This window comes from Eublepharis macularius, chromosome 10 (genome assembly GCF_028583425.1).
Source record: "Eublepharis macularius isolate TG4126 chromosome 10, MPM_Emac_v1.0, whole genome shotgun sequence".
In the NCBI taxonomy this organism is placed as follows: Eukaryota; Metazoa; Chordata; class Lepidosauria; order Squamata; family Eublepharidae; genus Eublepharis; species Eublepharis macularius.
Window position 1 is genome coordinate 100,694 of NC_072799.1, and position 17,632 is coordinate 118,325.

Below are 17,632 nucleotides of genomic sequence, written 5' to 3' on the forward strand. Positions count from 1 at the left end.
TAGAATCATAGAGATGGAAGGGGCTTATACAGACCACCTAGTCCAATCCCCTGCCCAATGTAGAAGCAGCCTGAAGCCTCCCCAACAAGTGTTTGTCCAGCCGCTCCTTGAAGACTGCCAAGGAGGGGGAACCCACCACACACCCCAGGCAGCCAATTCCTCTTAACATGAAGAAGTTTTTCCTAATCTCCAGCTGGTACCATCCCTCCTGTAGTTTAAACCCACTGTTTCAAGTCTATCCTCTGCTGCCAACAGGGACAGATCCCTCCCCTCCCCTAAGTGACAGCCTTTTAAATACTTAAAGAGAGCAATCAGGTCTCCCCTCGACCTCCTCTTCTCTAAACTGACCGTTCCCAGGTCCCTCAGTCTTTCCTGGCAGGGCTTGGACTTCGGGCCCCTGATCATCCTGGTTGCTCTCCTCTGCAACCATTCCAATTTGTCCACATCCTTTTTGAAGCAGGGCCTCGAGAACTGCATACAGCACCCCAGGTAGGGCCTGAACAATGCAGTATATAGAGGGACAATGACATCCTGTGGTTTGGATGTTATACCTTTGTTGATACACCGCAAGACTGTGTTCACCTTTTTGCTGCTGCATCACACTGACAGCACATTTTTGGTTTGTTTGTTTATTTGTTTATTTATTTTGTTGGATTTACATCCCACCCTCCCTGTAAGAGGGCTCAGGATGGGTCGCAACATCATAGAAACCACAATTTAAAATACAGTAAATAACAGTTAAAAGCATTAAAAAAAATCAATAAATCTCATTAAAAAGTGGAGTGGAACAACGCAAAACAGGCAAGGGACCACTCACACAGGCCTGGCGGAACACCGCCGTTTTACAGGCCCAGTAGAACTGTAATAAGTCTCAGCTGGGAGAGTGTTCCGCCAGGCCAGAGCTGAAAAGGCTCTGGCCCTGGTTGAGGTCAAGCGAACATCCTTGGGGCCAGAGACCACCAGCAGATGTTGATCTACAGATCAACCAGCAGGTGTTGATTTAGCTCCCCATCCACCCGCATTCCAAGATCTGGTTTACACACACTGTTACCAAGAGTGTGCTCGACACTGGCCACAGCAGAGCCAACAGCTAGATTTGTAATGTTAACTTCAGAGCTGATTTGCCCAGCAGAAGGGAGATGCTGCTTTCAAGCATAACGTCCACGCAAAGATCGTTACTTTAGAAAAGAAATGGATGCTGTTTATTGTGAAGGAACTACACACGATGATAGGAGTTTCCCCCCCTCTGTTTTTACTGCTCCTCCTGCACAGAATACTCCACGTGGAACAGAAAATGCAGGGGGGAAACCTTCCTCCCATGCTATTTTGACACAGGCAAAGACTTGAGCGGGGAGGGCGGAACCCTTCCTCCCCACCCTGTGGTGGCACTCTGAGGCTGTTTGGGCTCTCCTTTACTTTTAACAACCATCCCTCAAAGCTGCAGGGAACTCAGCTCTTAAAAGCCTGCAAATCTGGCTTGACCCAGAGCCCCTAAGGGTGGTGATCAAGAAGCCTTACCTGAACCCCTCCTTGGTCCTTCCTGAAAGTGAGGCTTTGACATCAAGGCCATCCTAGGCAACGTCAGGGCCAAGGATATTTCATAAGGATAGAAGGGTGCTTCTGATGCCCCAAGCCCTTTATTTATCACTTAATTTATTTATACACCATCCTTCTGTTCAAAAACACCCACCGCAGTTAACATGCAAGAAATCCTTTCTCAATACAAACACAAAATCCAATTATAATGTGTCAGATAACCAAATACCAGCTGGCAAAATCCCCCGAAACAAAAGGCAGCACCGGCATGTCACAGGAATCAGCAGCCAAGAGGTTGGGCTGAGCAAGTGGAAAAGCTCAGCCAAGATGGTGGGGGGGAAAAACCCATCCCCCCAGTAAAAGACATCACCTTATTTCATGTTGCAGTTCCTTTTAAAGGCATCCATAGCCAGGGAAGGGGAGGCTGAGCAAGCAGAAAAGCTCAGCTCAGATGGCAAAGCCACACACACGCTCCCTTAGTGGTTTCAGGACTTTAAAAATCAAACCAGAACCCTGAATTGCCTCAGAAATTAATTGGGCTGGTGTAGATCTTCATGATAGCGGCCTCCTTGTGCACCAGTTGATGTTTTTGAACTGTCTTCCAGGGCATGACCTTATAGAATACATTACAATAGTCTAATCTGGATTTATAATTATTTATGTTACTGATAAAAGCACAAAGGGAGTCCAAGTATATTACCAAAGCAGGTCTGACAGCAGCTGTTCAGCTTTCTTATGGAGAAACTACAGCTGACAAAAATGTGAGCCAAGTGCAATCGCATGCAGATCAGGTTGTGTAGATATTTGAGTGAGATCTCAACCAGTTATGAGCCAAATGCACATCTCTATATGCCGACAGATAAGCAATGGGGGTAGTTGGTGAGATGGAGAAAGTGCCAAGAGAGGGATTTTCCCTCTCCAGAAATACCAGAAGCACCCAAAGAAGATGGTGAGCAGTAGGTTGGAATACTTCTTTACTCACTGCGTCATTCAACTATGGCTTTCACTGCTAGAGGATGAGGCAACTGTCAGGAGCGTAGATGACTTCCACAGAGGTTTAGACAAATGAGTGGATGGAGAGTCCAGCCGTGGCAGTTGACAATGAGGGCTGAAGGAAGCCTCTACCTCAAGAGGCAGTAAACCTCTGAACTCCAGGGCTAGGAGGCCACGAGGAGGACTATGCGCTGTTTGTCCACCTTCCATGGCCACTGGTGGGCCACTGTGCAGAACCAAGCGCTGGCTGGACCACTGGCCTGGTCCCGCAGGGCACCTCTTCTGTTTTATGTGCCCTGCTGATGGGTTCTTCAGGAATTGCATTGGCCCTTCTGTGGTCTGATACAGGAGAGAGGGAAAGCCCAAGTCTTCAGGTTTCTTTCCAGTATGCAACACCTCTAGGTGCTCCTTAGAGGGAGGGGGCAACAGTCAAGATTTGGTCCAAGGGAGCTTCAGGACCCAAAGGGATTTATACGTTTAGTTATATTTAGCTATGAATACGTTTAACTGGTACACTGCCGCAGAATGTGAAAAACAAGCAGCCAACGTAGTGTTTGTGATGCAGAGTTCAATGGTCTAACAAAAATCAATCGATAGCAATATTCAAAAGCCTGGCTACCGGTCATGTAGATGGAGTGTGTTGACCATGTAGGTCGCACCTAACTAGCATCTACTCCCCTGACCTAATCTGTACCAAAGCCCACCAAGCACATGGTTTACTGCCCCTCTTATTTCAGAGAGGCTGTTGCAAGAGATACTCACAGAAGCCTGTGCCAGTCAGGGTCAGCAACGTTATGTCAGCATGGGACTGTTTTCTGTCCTTGGATTTGATTTAGGACATGAACTTGAAGAAAAGCTTTTTGATTGCTGTGCTGATGTTCCTTGAGGCTGTTGCTGCAACAGGTAAAGCACAAGGCGTGCAGCTGCACATGAAAACAACGCTTGTGGAATGCCTGATAGTAAGTATGTTACTCGCTGGGTGAACAAAACCATGTGGTACCTCTGGTATGTCATGTAAGTATAAGGGCAACCCGGCAGGACCATGGGGATTCTGTGACCAGAGCCCCCTGCAGTGCCCCCCCCCTCTGCAGGGGTCCATTCCAAATGGGACTGTGGCCGGGGGTGGGGTGGGGGGGCAGACCAAACTTTCCCCTTGTGCCCTTTGCCTTCCGTGCAACAGCCTTGTGGGCTACTGCATGCCTCACGTACACAGAAAGGTCCCTACCCTGCCATGTGAAAGTGCACTCTCCCCTCTCTGGCTTCTGCCTCTCCCACCCATGCCTTTAGCTCTTCCGTCATGTAGACACCCACTGCCTGACAGTGAGCTCCCACCTCCATCTCCAGTGGGCCAATGTTTCCCACTTCCCCCTTTTCCTATTTCCCCTTCTTATTTGCAATGCTGCTGGGAAGCTTGGGCACTGTCGTTTCCTTGCCAAGGAACTAAGCCAGGCTCCTGTGCGAGTGAAAGGGTGGAGGCAAAGGCCCGGCCTGCAAAGGCTGCAGCAGAATTCACGCTGCGCCTGCTGTGCGCCCAGTTGTGCATGCTCCTTTGTTCTCGCATGAAAGGAACAGGAGGCAGACGAACTGCCTGGGTTCCCAGGCCCTCAAAGCCACCAGGATCCATACTTCTGCCTGCCAGCATCCCATGCAACACGTGCATACAAAGAGGAGGGGGAGGAGACTCTCTCTGCTTACAGAAGCCCCATTATTGGAATGCCTCCTCGTATGAGGAAGTCCTTTGTTGTCAGGACAGAGGTCCAGGTACAGCAATTCTTGTAATGTGTCTCCATTATGATTGACAGGTGCTGATTGAAAGAGAACCTCTCAATATGCTGGTCAACACAGTACGTCAGGATGCGATGTACATAGTTAAAGAAATTAGGTAGTGAGCAGGGCACCCTTTCAAATTGAAGGGAGAGGGGAGAGATGGGGAGGGAGGTTCATAGAATGATTTAAAGGCCCACCCTTGGATATATTCAACATTAAACTGCTAATAACAACAACAAAAATGGTGATAATATACCCCTCTTCTAGACAGATGAGTGCCCCACTCAGAAAGGTGAAGAAAGTCAGTGTCATTCTTATCCCAACAACGTAGCTGGAGAGCTCGGGGGGTCTGAAACAAGGGGTGATAGCTGGTACTTTAGACTGAGATCATTGCACAGCAAGTATAGAGCCATTTCTTGTCAAGCCTTGCTGTGCTATCAACATTGGAAGCTTCCTTAGACCAAGTCAAGTTTGGTGTAATGGTTAAGAGCATGGGACTCTAATCTAGAGAGCCGGGTTTGATTCCCCACTCCTCCTCCGCTTGAAGCCAGCCGGGTGACCTTGGGCCAGTCACAGCTCTCTTGGAGCTCTCTCTAGCCCCACCCGCCTCACAGGGTGTTTTGTTGTGGGGATAATAATGGCATACTTTGTAAACTGCTCTGAGTGGGCATTAAGTTGTCCTGAAGGGCGGTATATAAATCGAATGTTGTTATTATTATTATTATTATTAGTTCCTCTACCCTAATCTGGCAGCGGTCTGCAAGTCTGACAGCGGTCCTATAGCTCTCTCTTCCGGTAGGGTGTCCTGGGAAGCAGGGTTTCTACGCCTCCTGTCTTTCCTCCTGTGCGCCAGCACCAGAATCCCAGACAACCATTTCTCTTGCATCCCTTACAAACAATGAGCTCTCCAAGACTAAAGCACGTTTCATCAGTCATCTTTTCATTGTGTGTTGCTGCAGCTGAACCTCAAATGTACTCCTCTTTCATCAGCCAGCTGAAACCTCTCCTTGAGACAGAAATGAAGTCTAGCCTTCTCTGTGCATCCTTCAAAAGTATATTCTGCCTATTTCCACTAGACGTGCTGGAAAGGAATTGTTGCATCCACAAGCAGACAGTGAATGTCAAAGTGAGCAGACCTCGTCATGTATTGTACTGGGACAGAAATTATCTGTCTCGTCATATAGTTCTAATGAAAGATGAGAATTAGTATCGAAATGAAATCATTTCCTAAACTCAAGGTTTGAATAATCTGGCAAAGCCCCATAGGTTTTGAATGCAAATGTATGCATGTTCCTTCAGGAGGTGGTGGGCTCTCCTCCTCTGGGGGGTTTTAAGCAGAGGCTAGGTGGCCATCTGACAGCTGTGCTGATTCTGTGAACCTGGGCAGATCATGCGAGGGAGGGCAGGAAGGGTTGCATCAGTGCTTAGTCCCCGTGGCCCCTTCTTACATGGCCAGGGTAAGGCCGATCGCCACTTTGGGGTCAGGAAGCAATTTTCCTGGAGGTGTTTTGCCATCTTCTGGGCATGGATCAGGGGTTGCGTTGGGGGTGGAAGGGAAGTAGTTGTGAATTTTCTGAATTGTGCAGGGACTTGGACTAGATGACCCTAGAGGTCCCTTCCAATCCTATGATCCCATGATTCTAAATAGTGAGCCTTTTTTGCTCTTTGGAACGGAAATGATTTTTTGAATTTGCTGTATCATTGAGCATTCTGTACAAGGTAGCATGCATGTTGTGAATGTGACTCTTAAAGATATATATTCATTCCGTCTGTATTAAGAACATTGATAAAAACATTATGAAAATGAAATGTGCTTAGGGGCTGGTTACAAAGCAGCTCTCTCAGGGAAGAAAACACCCTCCTTCCCCATGTGGATGCAGAACAGGAAACTTGAGGATCTGGTGGGTCTTCTCTGACAGGGATGTACAAAACGAAACAAACAAGCCAGAAATACACACAAAAATAGCGGTTACTTTTCATTAAAGCGGTGTGGAATGGTGAACCACATCCAGGAAACCAAATTATGACGACACCCTCCTGCTAAAAAGTCTGTGTGTTTCATTTCAGTTCCTACCCTGCAGTGGCTGGCAGGCAGGCCCTGGGCCAGCCCAGCAGCATCTTGTTTTCTTTAACGGCCTTCACCAATCGGATCCCAAGGGGAGAGAGTCCTTACCTTATGTTATACCACCTAATTAACTCTGTGGGCACGGAGGGGGAATGTGCACAACTCTCACGGGTGCATCTTTTTCAGCGCTACCCAAGCAACGGCATTTTCCCTCTGCCAATTGTGTCCTTGCAAGGGGGGATCCCTCCCAGCCTCTCAGCTTTGGAAACATTGTTTAATTCCGTTGGAGGGAAGGGATGATGTGCATTTGGGGTTTTTTTGCGGTGCTACCCAAGCACTGGTTTTTCTCCCCCACCCCAATCAGGGTACTGGGACGGTCCATCGCTGTGAGGAAACATGCCGCTGGGCAGGGTGCAGGTGGTCTTTTTGATCAGCTGAACTTGATAAAAGCCCTGGAAGACTTCATTTATAGCCTGCAATCCTCAAGAATGGGGCCAAAACTCATAATAACCCCGTCCCCCACCAAAAAAACCCCATATTTCAGTCATACCAGCAATGACCCACCCGGAAAACATCAGTAATGGAAAATGGTTTGTTTAACAATGCCGCTTTCAAAATTGAAACGAAAATGTTCTCAGTGCTTTCCCCTATTCTCTGATTTTTCCCAAAACAGATGTCTGCCCCCACTGCTTCCCCTGCTCAATGGGACCAATTCAGCCCTTGCTGAAAGGCAAGCCAGCCTAACAGGAAATCCATTCAAAGATATTATGATTGCAGGACTTGCTGGAGTGCATCTTTGCTTTGTTCCTGGGGACTAAGGGAGCTTGCCCTCCTGTTGTTGTCCTTAAATACAGAGCCGATCAAGATGCCCTCAAGTTCAGAGAACAGGCCTCTATGGTGACTTACTTTGAGTCTAGTCCACTGTAGAACTTCCAACCGTTCCTCGAGTTATTGGTAAGATGGTGGAATGAGGTTGCATGGGATGCGATCAGAGGACCACAGCACACAAAGCACCCACCGGTCTACCTTTCCTCTTTTTCCTCCCAACCTATTAGACTGTGCAGGGCTAATTGCAGTGCCTTCTTTCTCGCTTCAGGGGCTCTACCATCAGGCTATGAGCAGCCTTGAAGAAATGCTGCAGGGCTTGCTGTTGGAGAATCCACACCCCAGGGAGCTTAGGAACATGCTGGAGGTATGCAGAGGGAAAGGGGGGGCAGGGTCAAAGGTAGCGACTCCACTTTGCATGTAGAATTTTAAAACAAAGTCAGGCTCCAGCCTATGGGGCAGCAGGGCTGGGGAAGGTCCTCCGCTTTGATCTTAGAAAGCCAGTCAGAGTAGACAGTGTTTAGCTAGATGGACCAACGGTAACCAGACACGCCACCTATGTTTAACAGGAGTGCATGCTACATACAACCATCCCAATACATGCATAACGCATGCTCCTGTTAGTTCTAGCACCACAACCAAGGGTCTGGAAAGGGCTGGTCTGATGAGCTGTAAGGTAGGTTCAGGAAGGGTTCTGGCTGGGTACAAAGATATGTAATGCTGCTTTGTAGCAAATCAGATTCCAGGTCTTTCTCAAGTCAAGTTTCGGTGTTGAACCAGTTTGTGAAAATAGCTGCTGCCTTGATCGCAGGATAGGTCAACTCAGCCCAAGTAGACTTCACGTAGTTCACTCTGAAAGTCAGTCAGATGAATCATAAGTGTAACATACATGAATAAATATGATGACGGCTGTTGTGGGTTTTCTGGGCTGTATTGCCGTGGTCTTGGCATTGTAGTTCCTGACGTTTCGCCAGCAGCTGTGGCTGGCATCTTCAGAGGTGTAGCACCAAAAGACAGAGATCTCTCAGTGTCCTCGCCTGTGTGGTTTTGAAGATTCTTTTAGTTGTGAGAAAAGATGGAATGGTTCTTGTTGTCCGGGGTCTGGGTCCCAGCCCCCAGACTTGGTAGGAGGGAACAGCAGGTCAACCGGGCTGATGGGCAAACAGAGGGGGCAGCCAGCAGACAGCAGGTCAACTGGTCAGCCAGCTGACAGCAGGTCAACCGGTCTGACTGGCAGGCAGAGGGGGCAGCTGGGGGACAGCAGGTCAACCCCTCCCACAGGCAAATGGAGCCAGAACCTGCCGGTGCCAGGGGCAAGGGGCAAAAGCCCAGGGCCTCAGGAGGCAGGGGGAGACAGAGAGAGGCCAGCGAGTCCCACTCCCCTAGGGAGGGAAAGGGGGCTAGGCAAGGCGGAAGGGGGCAAGGGCAGAGGGATTGGAAGCTCAGCAGTCACCCACCCAAAGACCTTACCTGAGGAGGAGAAGCAGCAGCAGCCCCAACAACCCAAAGCCACGCCCCAGCTAGAAAATAGTAGCCTGGCCCAGGAGTTGCCAAAAGCCAAGCCACTCCAGGTGGGGCTATTGGAGGCACTCTGCAGGAAGCCCTGGGCAACCAGCCAAGGAGCCACAGCTGGACCCACCTTCAGCCATCGGCTCAGCCAGGGAGGCCGGGCTGCTAGCCAGGGGACTGCAGCTGGACATGCCTTCAGCAATCAGCCAAGGCAGGGAGGCTGGGCAGCCAGAGAACAAGGCACAGCTGGTGCTGGTCAGTGGGGCCAGATCAGCTACCCCAGCTGCAACTGCTTGGTGCAGCCAAAGGCCAGGCTGGAAGAGGGGTGGGGCAGTAGGAGGAAGCCCTATAAAAGCTGGCTGGGAAGAGCCCTGTGGTGGTGGGTGTGAGTGAGGAGTGATGATGTGGAGTGAGAGCAGTAAGATGCAAGGGTGGAGGCTTGGAGGAGAGTCCTGGAAGGAGAAGATGAAGGAGGGCGCAGAGGGTAAGCAGGCCAGGTTGAGCAGGCCAGCGAGTGGACTGAGAGGGAGTCTGGGTGAGGTATACCGCCCCTCCTTCCACAGAGCAGGGTCCTGCAGATTCCCTGGCCCCCCTGTGACGTCAGGAGCAGACCGCCCAGTGCCACGCCCAGCGGCAGCGACGGCAAGCCCTGACAAGTTGGTGGCCCGTACGGGGAGAGACGTTCCGACGCAGGCGCCAGTCAAGGGGCGGCCTCCCAAGGCCGCCGCCCCAGCGGAGCTCGGACCGTGGCTGGAGGAACGCCAGGATAGGATGTGGGGAAAGCTGGAGGCAGCCTACCCAGCCGCTCCAGTGGAACTAGCACAGACAGCGGAGCTGCAGATGCAAGCCGGCACACTCACTGAGGCCTTGCCAAGGGTTTGCGCCCTCGTTTGGGAAAATAACCCACCGCCTGGCAAGCAGGTGCAGAGTCTATGCGCCACCGTGAAGATAGGCCGGCTGATCCTACAAGCCCTGTTGGACTCTGGGAGTGCAGTCTCAGCAATTCGGCCCCAGCTCCTCCCAGCTGCCACCCCAGTGTACCGCTGGATCCCGGTGACGGATGTGATGGGCCGCACCCAGCCGTACCCTACGGCCCTAATCACGATAGAGTACCTAGGGGTCCGCCACCAAATGGAAGTTGCCCAGTTAGCTCACCTACCCGTACCAATACTGCTGGGAAGAGATGCCCCGGGGTTCTTCAGGCTCCTCCAGCAGGCAGCGGAGAAATTGGGAAGAGACACCCCAGGGATCGCCAGGTCTCGGCTGAAGGCGGCAGGGGAATTGACAGACCCACAAGTTGCCACCGCTCTGCAAGTGGAGGAAGCCAACGACCCGGGAGAGGGTCCCTCCACCAGACCAGGGGCAGAACCATGGACTGGAGGCCCAGCTGGAACCCTGGCAGACCGCCCATTCCGTGATGCCCAAGGGGCGGATGAGTCCTTGCAGCGCTTGCGAGAGACAGCCGCTCGTGAGGAGGAGCAAGTGCGGGATGAACGGAGGTCCCAACGACTCCCTCGCATCGAGAAGCAAGGAGGGGTTTGGGTTCGCATAGCTCGTGCCCCAAATGGCCAGGGGGAGGTCCGCCAACTACTTGTGCCAGCAGCCTATCGGGCGGAAGTCCTCCGCACGGCCCATGAGCACGCTTGGGCCGGGCATCTGGGGCACCACAAGACCCTGAGGAAGGTTCTTGAGCAATTCTTCTGGCCCTCCGTGAATGCAGACGTGAAGGCCCACTGCCGCTCATGTCCCACCTGCCAGCGGGTGGCAGCCCGCCGCCCGCCGAAGGCCCCCCTCTCCCCGCTGCCCGTCATGGAGACGCCCTTCCAACGCATCGCAATGGACTTCATCGGACCGCTGCCACGCACACCCCGAGGCCATCGCTTTGCCCTGGTGATTGTGGACTATGCCACGCGGTTCCCCGAGGTCATCCCGCTGAAGACCATGCAGACCCCGGGGATGGTACGGGCCCTGTCCAAGTTTTTCGCAATGGTGGGGCTGCCAGACGAAATTTTGACGGATCGGGGGGGCCCGTTCCGTGCCACAGCCATGCGCCAGCTCTGCCAGAATTTGGGGATCCGGCAGGTGTTCACCTCGGCTTACCACCCTCAAACAGATGGGTTGGCAGAGCGGCTGAACCAGACCGTCAAGGAGGCCCTGAAGAAGATGACGCGGGACAAGCCTCACCAGTGGGACTTGTACATCGACCCGCTCATGTTCGCCCTCCGGGAGACCACGCAGGCCTCCACCAGCTTCAGCCCATTCGAGCTGCTATATGGGCGCAAGCCAAGGGGGATGCTCTCCCGGCTGACGGAACGCTGGGGGCCCCGGGCCAGCAGCCCCGCACCCCCCATACAGGAGTACGTGAGCCGGCTCCGTGACCGGGTGCAACAGTCCCAAGCGGAGGCAAATCGCAGACTGACTCGCACCCAGTCAAAGCAAAAGGCCGCCTATGACCGGGGTGCGCGGATGAGGACTTTCCAGGCCGGAGAGAAGGTCCTCGTGCACCACTCGGTGTTCCCAAGAGAGGAAGGGGACCCTTGGAGGGGTCCCTACCAGATTCGAAGGGTGCTGGGCCCCACCACCTACGAAGTCCAGTGTGGGGTCGGCCGGCGTCGGCGGAAGACCCTGCATGTGAACCTCCTAAAGCAGTGGCACGAGCGCCCAAAAGAGGAGTGTGGCGTGGCTGAGGACCCGCTAGAGCTCCCTGACAGTGTGCTGCCTTGGACCACTGATGCCCCGGAGTTCGAGGAGCCCAAGGTGGACCCTCAGCTCGACCCAGCTCAGAGGGCCCAGCTACAAGACCTCTGGGCTCGGATTCCCGGGGTCTTCTCCCGCAGGCCGGGCAGCACGAGCCTGATCCAACATGCCATTCCAACGGACCCGGGGCAGACAGCCCGGGCTACCTGGCGCCCCATCCCCAGGAAGCGGTGGGAGGCAGTGGAGAAAGAGACCGACGAGATGCTCAGGCTTGGGGTAATCGAGCCCTCGCGAAGCGCTTGGAGGAGCCCGATAGTCTTGGTGCCCAAGCCGGATGGGACCACCCGATTCTGCATCGACTATCGCGAACTGAATAAGGTGGCCCAGTTCGATGCATACCCCATGCCCCGAGCAGATGTGTTGGTAGACCACCTAGGGTCCGCCCGCTACCTGTCGGCCCTAGACTTGACGAAGGGCTACTGGCAAGTGCCCGTGCGGCCAGCAGACCGGGAGAAGACGGCCTTTGCCACCCCACGAGGCCTCTTCCAGTTCAAGAAGATGCCGTTTGGTCTACACGGGGCAGCTGCCACGTTTCAGCGGCTGGTGGACCAAGTGCTGGGAGAGTGCCGGGCGTATGCAATGGCGTACATAGATGACATCATCATCTTCAGCCCGGACTGGCCCACCCACCTCCAACACTTGGAAGCTGCCATGAGGGCCCTCCAGCGAGCCGGACTACGGGCTAACCCAAAGAAGAGCCACCTGGGGTTCCAGGAACTCCAGTACCTGGGCTTTGTGGTCGGGGGAGGCCGAGTTCGCCCACCACCAGACAAGGTGGCCTCGATAGCTGATGCCCCCCAGCCCCGGACCAAGAAGCAGGTCCGACGTTTCCTGGGACTACTGGGGTATTACGGGCGGTTCATCCCCCACTTTGCCTCCCGAGCCGCCCCCCTGACAGACTGCTTAAAGAAGGGGCTGCCCAACCAAGTCCGGTGGACCCCAGCACTAGAAGCAGCTTTCAAGGACCTGCGGTCAGCCCTCTCTAATACCACAGCCCTGTGGAACCCGGACTTTGACCGACCCTTTACGCTGGCCACAGACGCTTCTGACACCGGCCTTGGGGCAGTCCTGACTCAGGAACGTGACGGAACCGACGTCCCCATCCTCTTCCTGAGTCGGAAGCTGCAGCCCGCAGAGAGGCGCTATGCAACAGTGGAGCGGGAGGCCCTAGCGGTCAAGTGGGCAGTGGGGGCCCTGCAATACTGCCTGGCCAATAATCCCTTTGTCCTACTAACGGACCATGTGCCCCTGCAGTGGCTCCACCGCATGAAGGCGCACAACCCCCGTGTGCTGCGGTGGTACCTCTCCCTCCTCCCCTTCCGGTTCACCATCAAGTACTGCAAGGGGGCGCAGCATGTGGATGCGGACTTCATGTCCCGCATGTTTGAATCTGACCCTGACGCCCACAACTCAAAGCTAAGTGGGGGTGTGTGTCCGGGGTCTGGGTCCCAGCCCCCAGACTTGGTAGGAGGGAACAGCAGGTCAACCGGGCTGATGGGCAAACAGAGGGGGCAGCCAGCAGACAGCAGGTCAACTGGTCAGCCAGCTGACAGCAGGTCAACTGGTCAGCCAGCTGACAGCAGGTCAACCGGTCTGACTGGCAGGCAGAGGGGGCAGCTGGGGGACAGCAGGTCAACCCCTCCCACAGGCAAATGGAGCCAGAACCTGCCGGTGCCAGGGGCAAGGGGCAAAAGCCCAGGGCCTCAGGAGGCAGGGGGAGACAGAGAGAGGCCAGCGAGTCCCACTCCCCTAGGGAGGGAAAGGGGGCTAGGCAAGGCGGAAGGGGGCAAGGGCAGAGGGATTGGAAGCTCAGCAGTCACCCACCCAAAGACCTTACCTGAGGAGGAGAAGCAGCAGCAGCCCCAACAACCCAAAGCCACGCCCCAGCTAGAAAATAGTAGCCTGGCCCAGGAGTTGCCAAAAGCCAAGCCACTCCAGGTGGGGCTATTGGAGGCACTCTGCAGGAAGCCCTGGGCAACCAGCCAAGGAGCCACAGCTGGACCCACCTTCAGCCATCGGCTCAGCCAGGGAGGCCGGGCTGCTAGCCAGGGGACTGCAGCTGGACATGCCTTCAGCAATCAGCCAAGGCAGGGAGGCTGGGCAGCCAGAGAACAAGGCACAGCTGGTGCTGGTCAGTGGGGCCAGATCAGCTACCCCAGCTGCAACTGCTTGGTGCAGCCAAAGGCCAGGCTGGAAGAGGGGTGGGGCAGTAGGAGGAAGCCCTATAAAAGCTGGCTGGGAAGAGCCCTGTGGTGGTGGGTGTGAGTGAGGAGTGATGATGTGGAGTGAGAGCAGTAAGATGCAAGGGTGGAGGCTTGGAGGAGAGTCCTGGAAGGAGAAGATGAAGGAGGGCGCAGAGGGTAAGCAGGCCAGGTTGAGCAGGCCAGCGAGTGGACTGAGAGGGAGTCTGGGTGAGGTATACCGCCCCTCCTTCCACAGAGCAGGGTCCTGCAGATTCCCTGGCCCCCCTGTGACGTCAGGAGCAGACCGCCCAGTGCCACGCCCAGCGGCAGCGACGGCAAGCCCTGACACTTGTGTCCCTGCAGCGTAGGAGGAAGGTTAAAGAACAGAGTAGATGTGCTTTCTTGTTCCGAAGTGTTTCCAATCTCCGGGTCTGTTGGAATGTTTCCTCCCCGTAGAGGTGTTCGATGTATTGTTGAAGGCTTTCACGGCCGGAGAACGATGGCTGTTGTGGGTTTTCCGGGTTGTATTGCCGTGGTCTTGGCATTGTAGTTCCTGACGTTTCGCCAGCAGCTGTGGCTGGCATCTTCAGAGGTGTAGCACCAAAAGACAGAGATCTCTCAGTGAGATTAAGCCTTCATGATGTAAACCGCACTACTAATCATCCCCAACCATTTCCCCCGTACAACCTTGGTCATCCTGGACAGGATTATTTTGAAATCTGTAACCGTGGCTGTCACTCCCGAAGACCCGCCTCTCCTCCAGGGCTCCGAACCAATCCCTGGGATCTGCCTCATGCAAGTCCAATCAGAGCCGCAGAGATCTGTTCACCAGAAGAAAATGGCTGCTTTAGAGGGGGGCTCTATGGAATTATACCAAGCTGAGGTCCTTTCCCCCCCCAAACTCTGCCATTTCCAGGCTCCACCCCCCAAATCTCCAGGAATTTCCCAACTTGGAGATGGCAACCCTATGCCAAACAGTTAATCAAAGTTTGTGGTCCCCCCCCCCACTTTCTTATTTATTGTGGGTGGGTGGGTTTTAAACAAAATAAGAGGGACCAAAGAGTGGGGACAGCCATCAGTCCACAGGGTAGTTTACTTCAGAAGCCCCTCTCTCTCCTGCCTCATTCCCCCCAGCCCCCATTACTAGCCACCACAATAACTGTCAGCATGATATATGCTGGTCTCCCTCAGTGACTTGGTCCTGTAATCCCAGATTTCATGGATGTGTTCTGTAATGTTATGAGGAACCTAATATGCAACAACACTGTACTTGAGCTAACATCGTGTTTCAGGGATACGGAAAGTGGTGAGAGAATCCCCCCGTCTGTGCACCTCTGCTGTGTTTCAGCAGTGGGCACGGGCTCCCTTTCCCAGCAAGGGCAGACGCGTTGATGCCTTTGGACGTAGTAACAGTTGCACGTCTCAGTTCCTTTATACTTGGGGTGCAGAGGGAGTGTGGCCAGATGCAGGTCGCTGCCCTCCTTGATTCTTGCTAATTCTGCAAAATCTGAAAGAACTCTCCAGTACTAAAATTCGGCCAGCCCTTGCTCATGCAAAACTCTCGATGGGAAGCAGATCGTAGTGCCAAACCTGCCCTGAACTGGGAACTCTGTGTTTGGACTACTTCAGGTCCCTATTCCTGCTCACTGTAGACCTAACCTGATTTGGAGCAACAGAAGCCTGATAATGAACCTCAAGAAATCACTGAGTGCTCCAAACACAAGCACATGTCTGGTTTGACCTTCATACAGGTTTCAGTTCAGAGGTTCCATAAAAAATTAGATCAGTGGAATTGACAAGCTCAGAGTTGTTTGAGGAGCATAATCTCCACTGCTCTTGATCTTCTATGCTCACCATGTCAAGGTATAGCCGCCGCCGCCGCCACCACCACCACAGGGACACATTTTATCTGCCTCTTCTTTGTTGACAGCTCATGGAGCCATGGATGACGTCCACACTGGATCACGAGCGAGAGAGAGCAGTACAGACGGCAATGAAGCTTTTGAAATTTGTAGCTGAATGTTTCCACTGTGATGTGAGTATGGACATTGACCTTGCAACAAGAGGGGGCCTCTCTTCCTTAAGAGTTCTGTAGCTGGAACAAACCAATCATGCTGCATTTTTGTGCTCATGACACAGCAAGTGTCCACCCACCAGAAAACAAAAAAAGCACTGGGTCTCAGATTGGGGGTGATGCAACCCCCATTCTCTTTCCCACAGGGACAAGCAGAGGCTTCTGGGAAGTCCAATAGCAGGATCAGGTGGGATGGCAGCTGGTATTCAGAGGTACAGCACCTGCGATGTTTTTCCCCAGACTGACAGAGTATGTGGGACTCTGGCTCTTGTCCACAACAGGCAAGAAAGGCCTGCTGAGGAATTAATTCAAGGATATAGTAATGCCCAGGTGACAGCAACCTGCAACAATTCTAACAGGAAGTCTGAAATTCAGTTATATGCTGATGAGGTCTGAACTGACAGAGGAAGAGAGGGAAAGAGATCTTTGGCTGGTAGTGGATAGCCACCAGCAAGGATGGCTTCAGAAGGGGGATTAGACAGACTCTTGGAGGATATGTCCTTTAGAGGCTAGTAGCCACGATGACTAAAGGGAACCTCCATGTCCAGAGGCAGTCAACCTCAGAATGCTGGTGCCAGAAGGCAGTTCCAGGGGAAGGCCTCGTCTATCGGCCCTCCAAGGCAGCTGGTTGGCCACGGCTGGAAGAAACAGGATGTTGGTTTGGATGGGCCACTGGTCTGGTCCAGCAGGGCTTGCCTTACATCTTTATTATGAGTCTGTAATATTGGGCTTTGGCCTGGGAGGGACCATGGAACAAGAACCAGCCGCCACAACAGGGGTGCAGGGACCTGGTCGCCTAGGCACGGGGGGGCACTGCATCGCCCCTCCCTGGAGGCAAACGTCTGATGACTGGATCCCTGCCTCAGATGTAGGCCACATGTCCTGAGCCAGGCCTGTAGCTGAAGCGGGCAGGAAGAGGCACCGGTTCCTTTGAAATACACCATGTTCCCTCGCTGAGGTGTTACTTATTACTTATTTGAGGGGGAGTTATGACAACTCAGTAGCTCTTGTTCTGAGTCAGTTAATTTCTTACTGGCAGAACCACCTTGTCCTTTTCTTTCTTTCTTTCTTTCTTTCTTTCTTTCTTTCTTTCTTTCTTTCTTTCTTTCTTTCTTTCTTTCTTTCTTTCTTGTTTCATCTCCTCTTTAATGTGAACAGTGACAAGTGAGAGTAGAGTGCAAAAAATCTGAGCAAGATTGATATTTTTGGGGTGCCCCCTCAGTTTGCAATGAGGCAGAGTTTATGGTGTTTCCCCCCTACTGCATAAACAACCTACTCACTGCCTGTCCTCTGCCATGAACTTTTTGGATCCAAAAAAGAACAAGAAAGAGGCAAAATGAGAATGAATAGAGGAAAAGACAGGCAGGCAGGAGGGGAAAACATAGAAAGAATAGAGAAAGACGAGGAGGAAACAAGAAAAATGAAGGTTCCTTGAGAAGAATGGGGGCATAAGGGGACACTCCCCAAAAATGATTTAGGCTGAGATTATTTCTCTTCTGTAACCTATTTTTGAATACTAACACTACCTTTTATCACAAAAAACATAACGACAGAGCTATGATAATTCTGACCAGGATTTGCCTTCTGTAACAAAAGGCAGGTATCCCTGTAAAACCTGTTGGAACTTCTGTTCATATTTAGTTGTGATGTGTTAAGGGTGAATGGAGGTTCTTTGCCTACTAGTATCTGCCTGTAATAAGGAACTGATGCGTTGGGTTTACTCTTAATATCACTCACTGTCCTTCATTTTGTTTGAGAATTTGTGCCTCTTATTTATTTTTATATTTTTTTCTAAAACATTTCTATGCTGCCTTTCCCCAAATGTGGCAAACATTAAAACGTTTCAGCAGTAAAAGAGCATTTAAAATAAAGTATATTTAAAACAATTCAATCAAAATATATAAAAACACTCAACACCAAAAC

At 52.6% G+C, this 17,632-nt stretch overlaps 1 protein-coding gene across 1 annotated transcript in view; it reads left to right on the forward strand.

Annotated features, from left to right (window-relative positions):
• The window catches only part of LOC129336913 (maestro heat-like repeat family member 5), a 120,279-nt gene that overhangs the window by 21,260 nt on the left and 81,387 nt on the right, over positions 1-17,632 (forward strand). Inside the window, exons 11-15 of the mRNA XM_054990329.1 lie at positions 3,366-3,488; positions 4,332-4,411; positions 5,287-5,390; positions 7,417-7,553; positions 15,566-15,670. Coding sequence (XP_054846304.1) covers positions 3,366-3,488; positions 4,332-4,411; positions 5,287-5,390; positions 7,417-7,553; positions 15,566-15,670 — 549 coding nt within the window. The remainder of the gene's footprint in view (positions 1-3,365; positions 3,489-4,331; positions 4,412-5,286; positions 5,391-7,416; positions 7,554-15,565; positions 15,671-17,632) is intronic.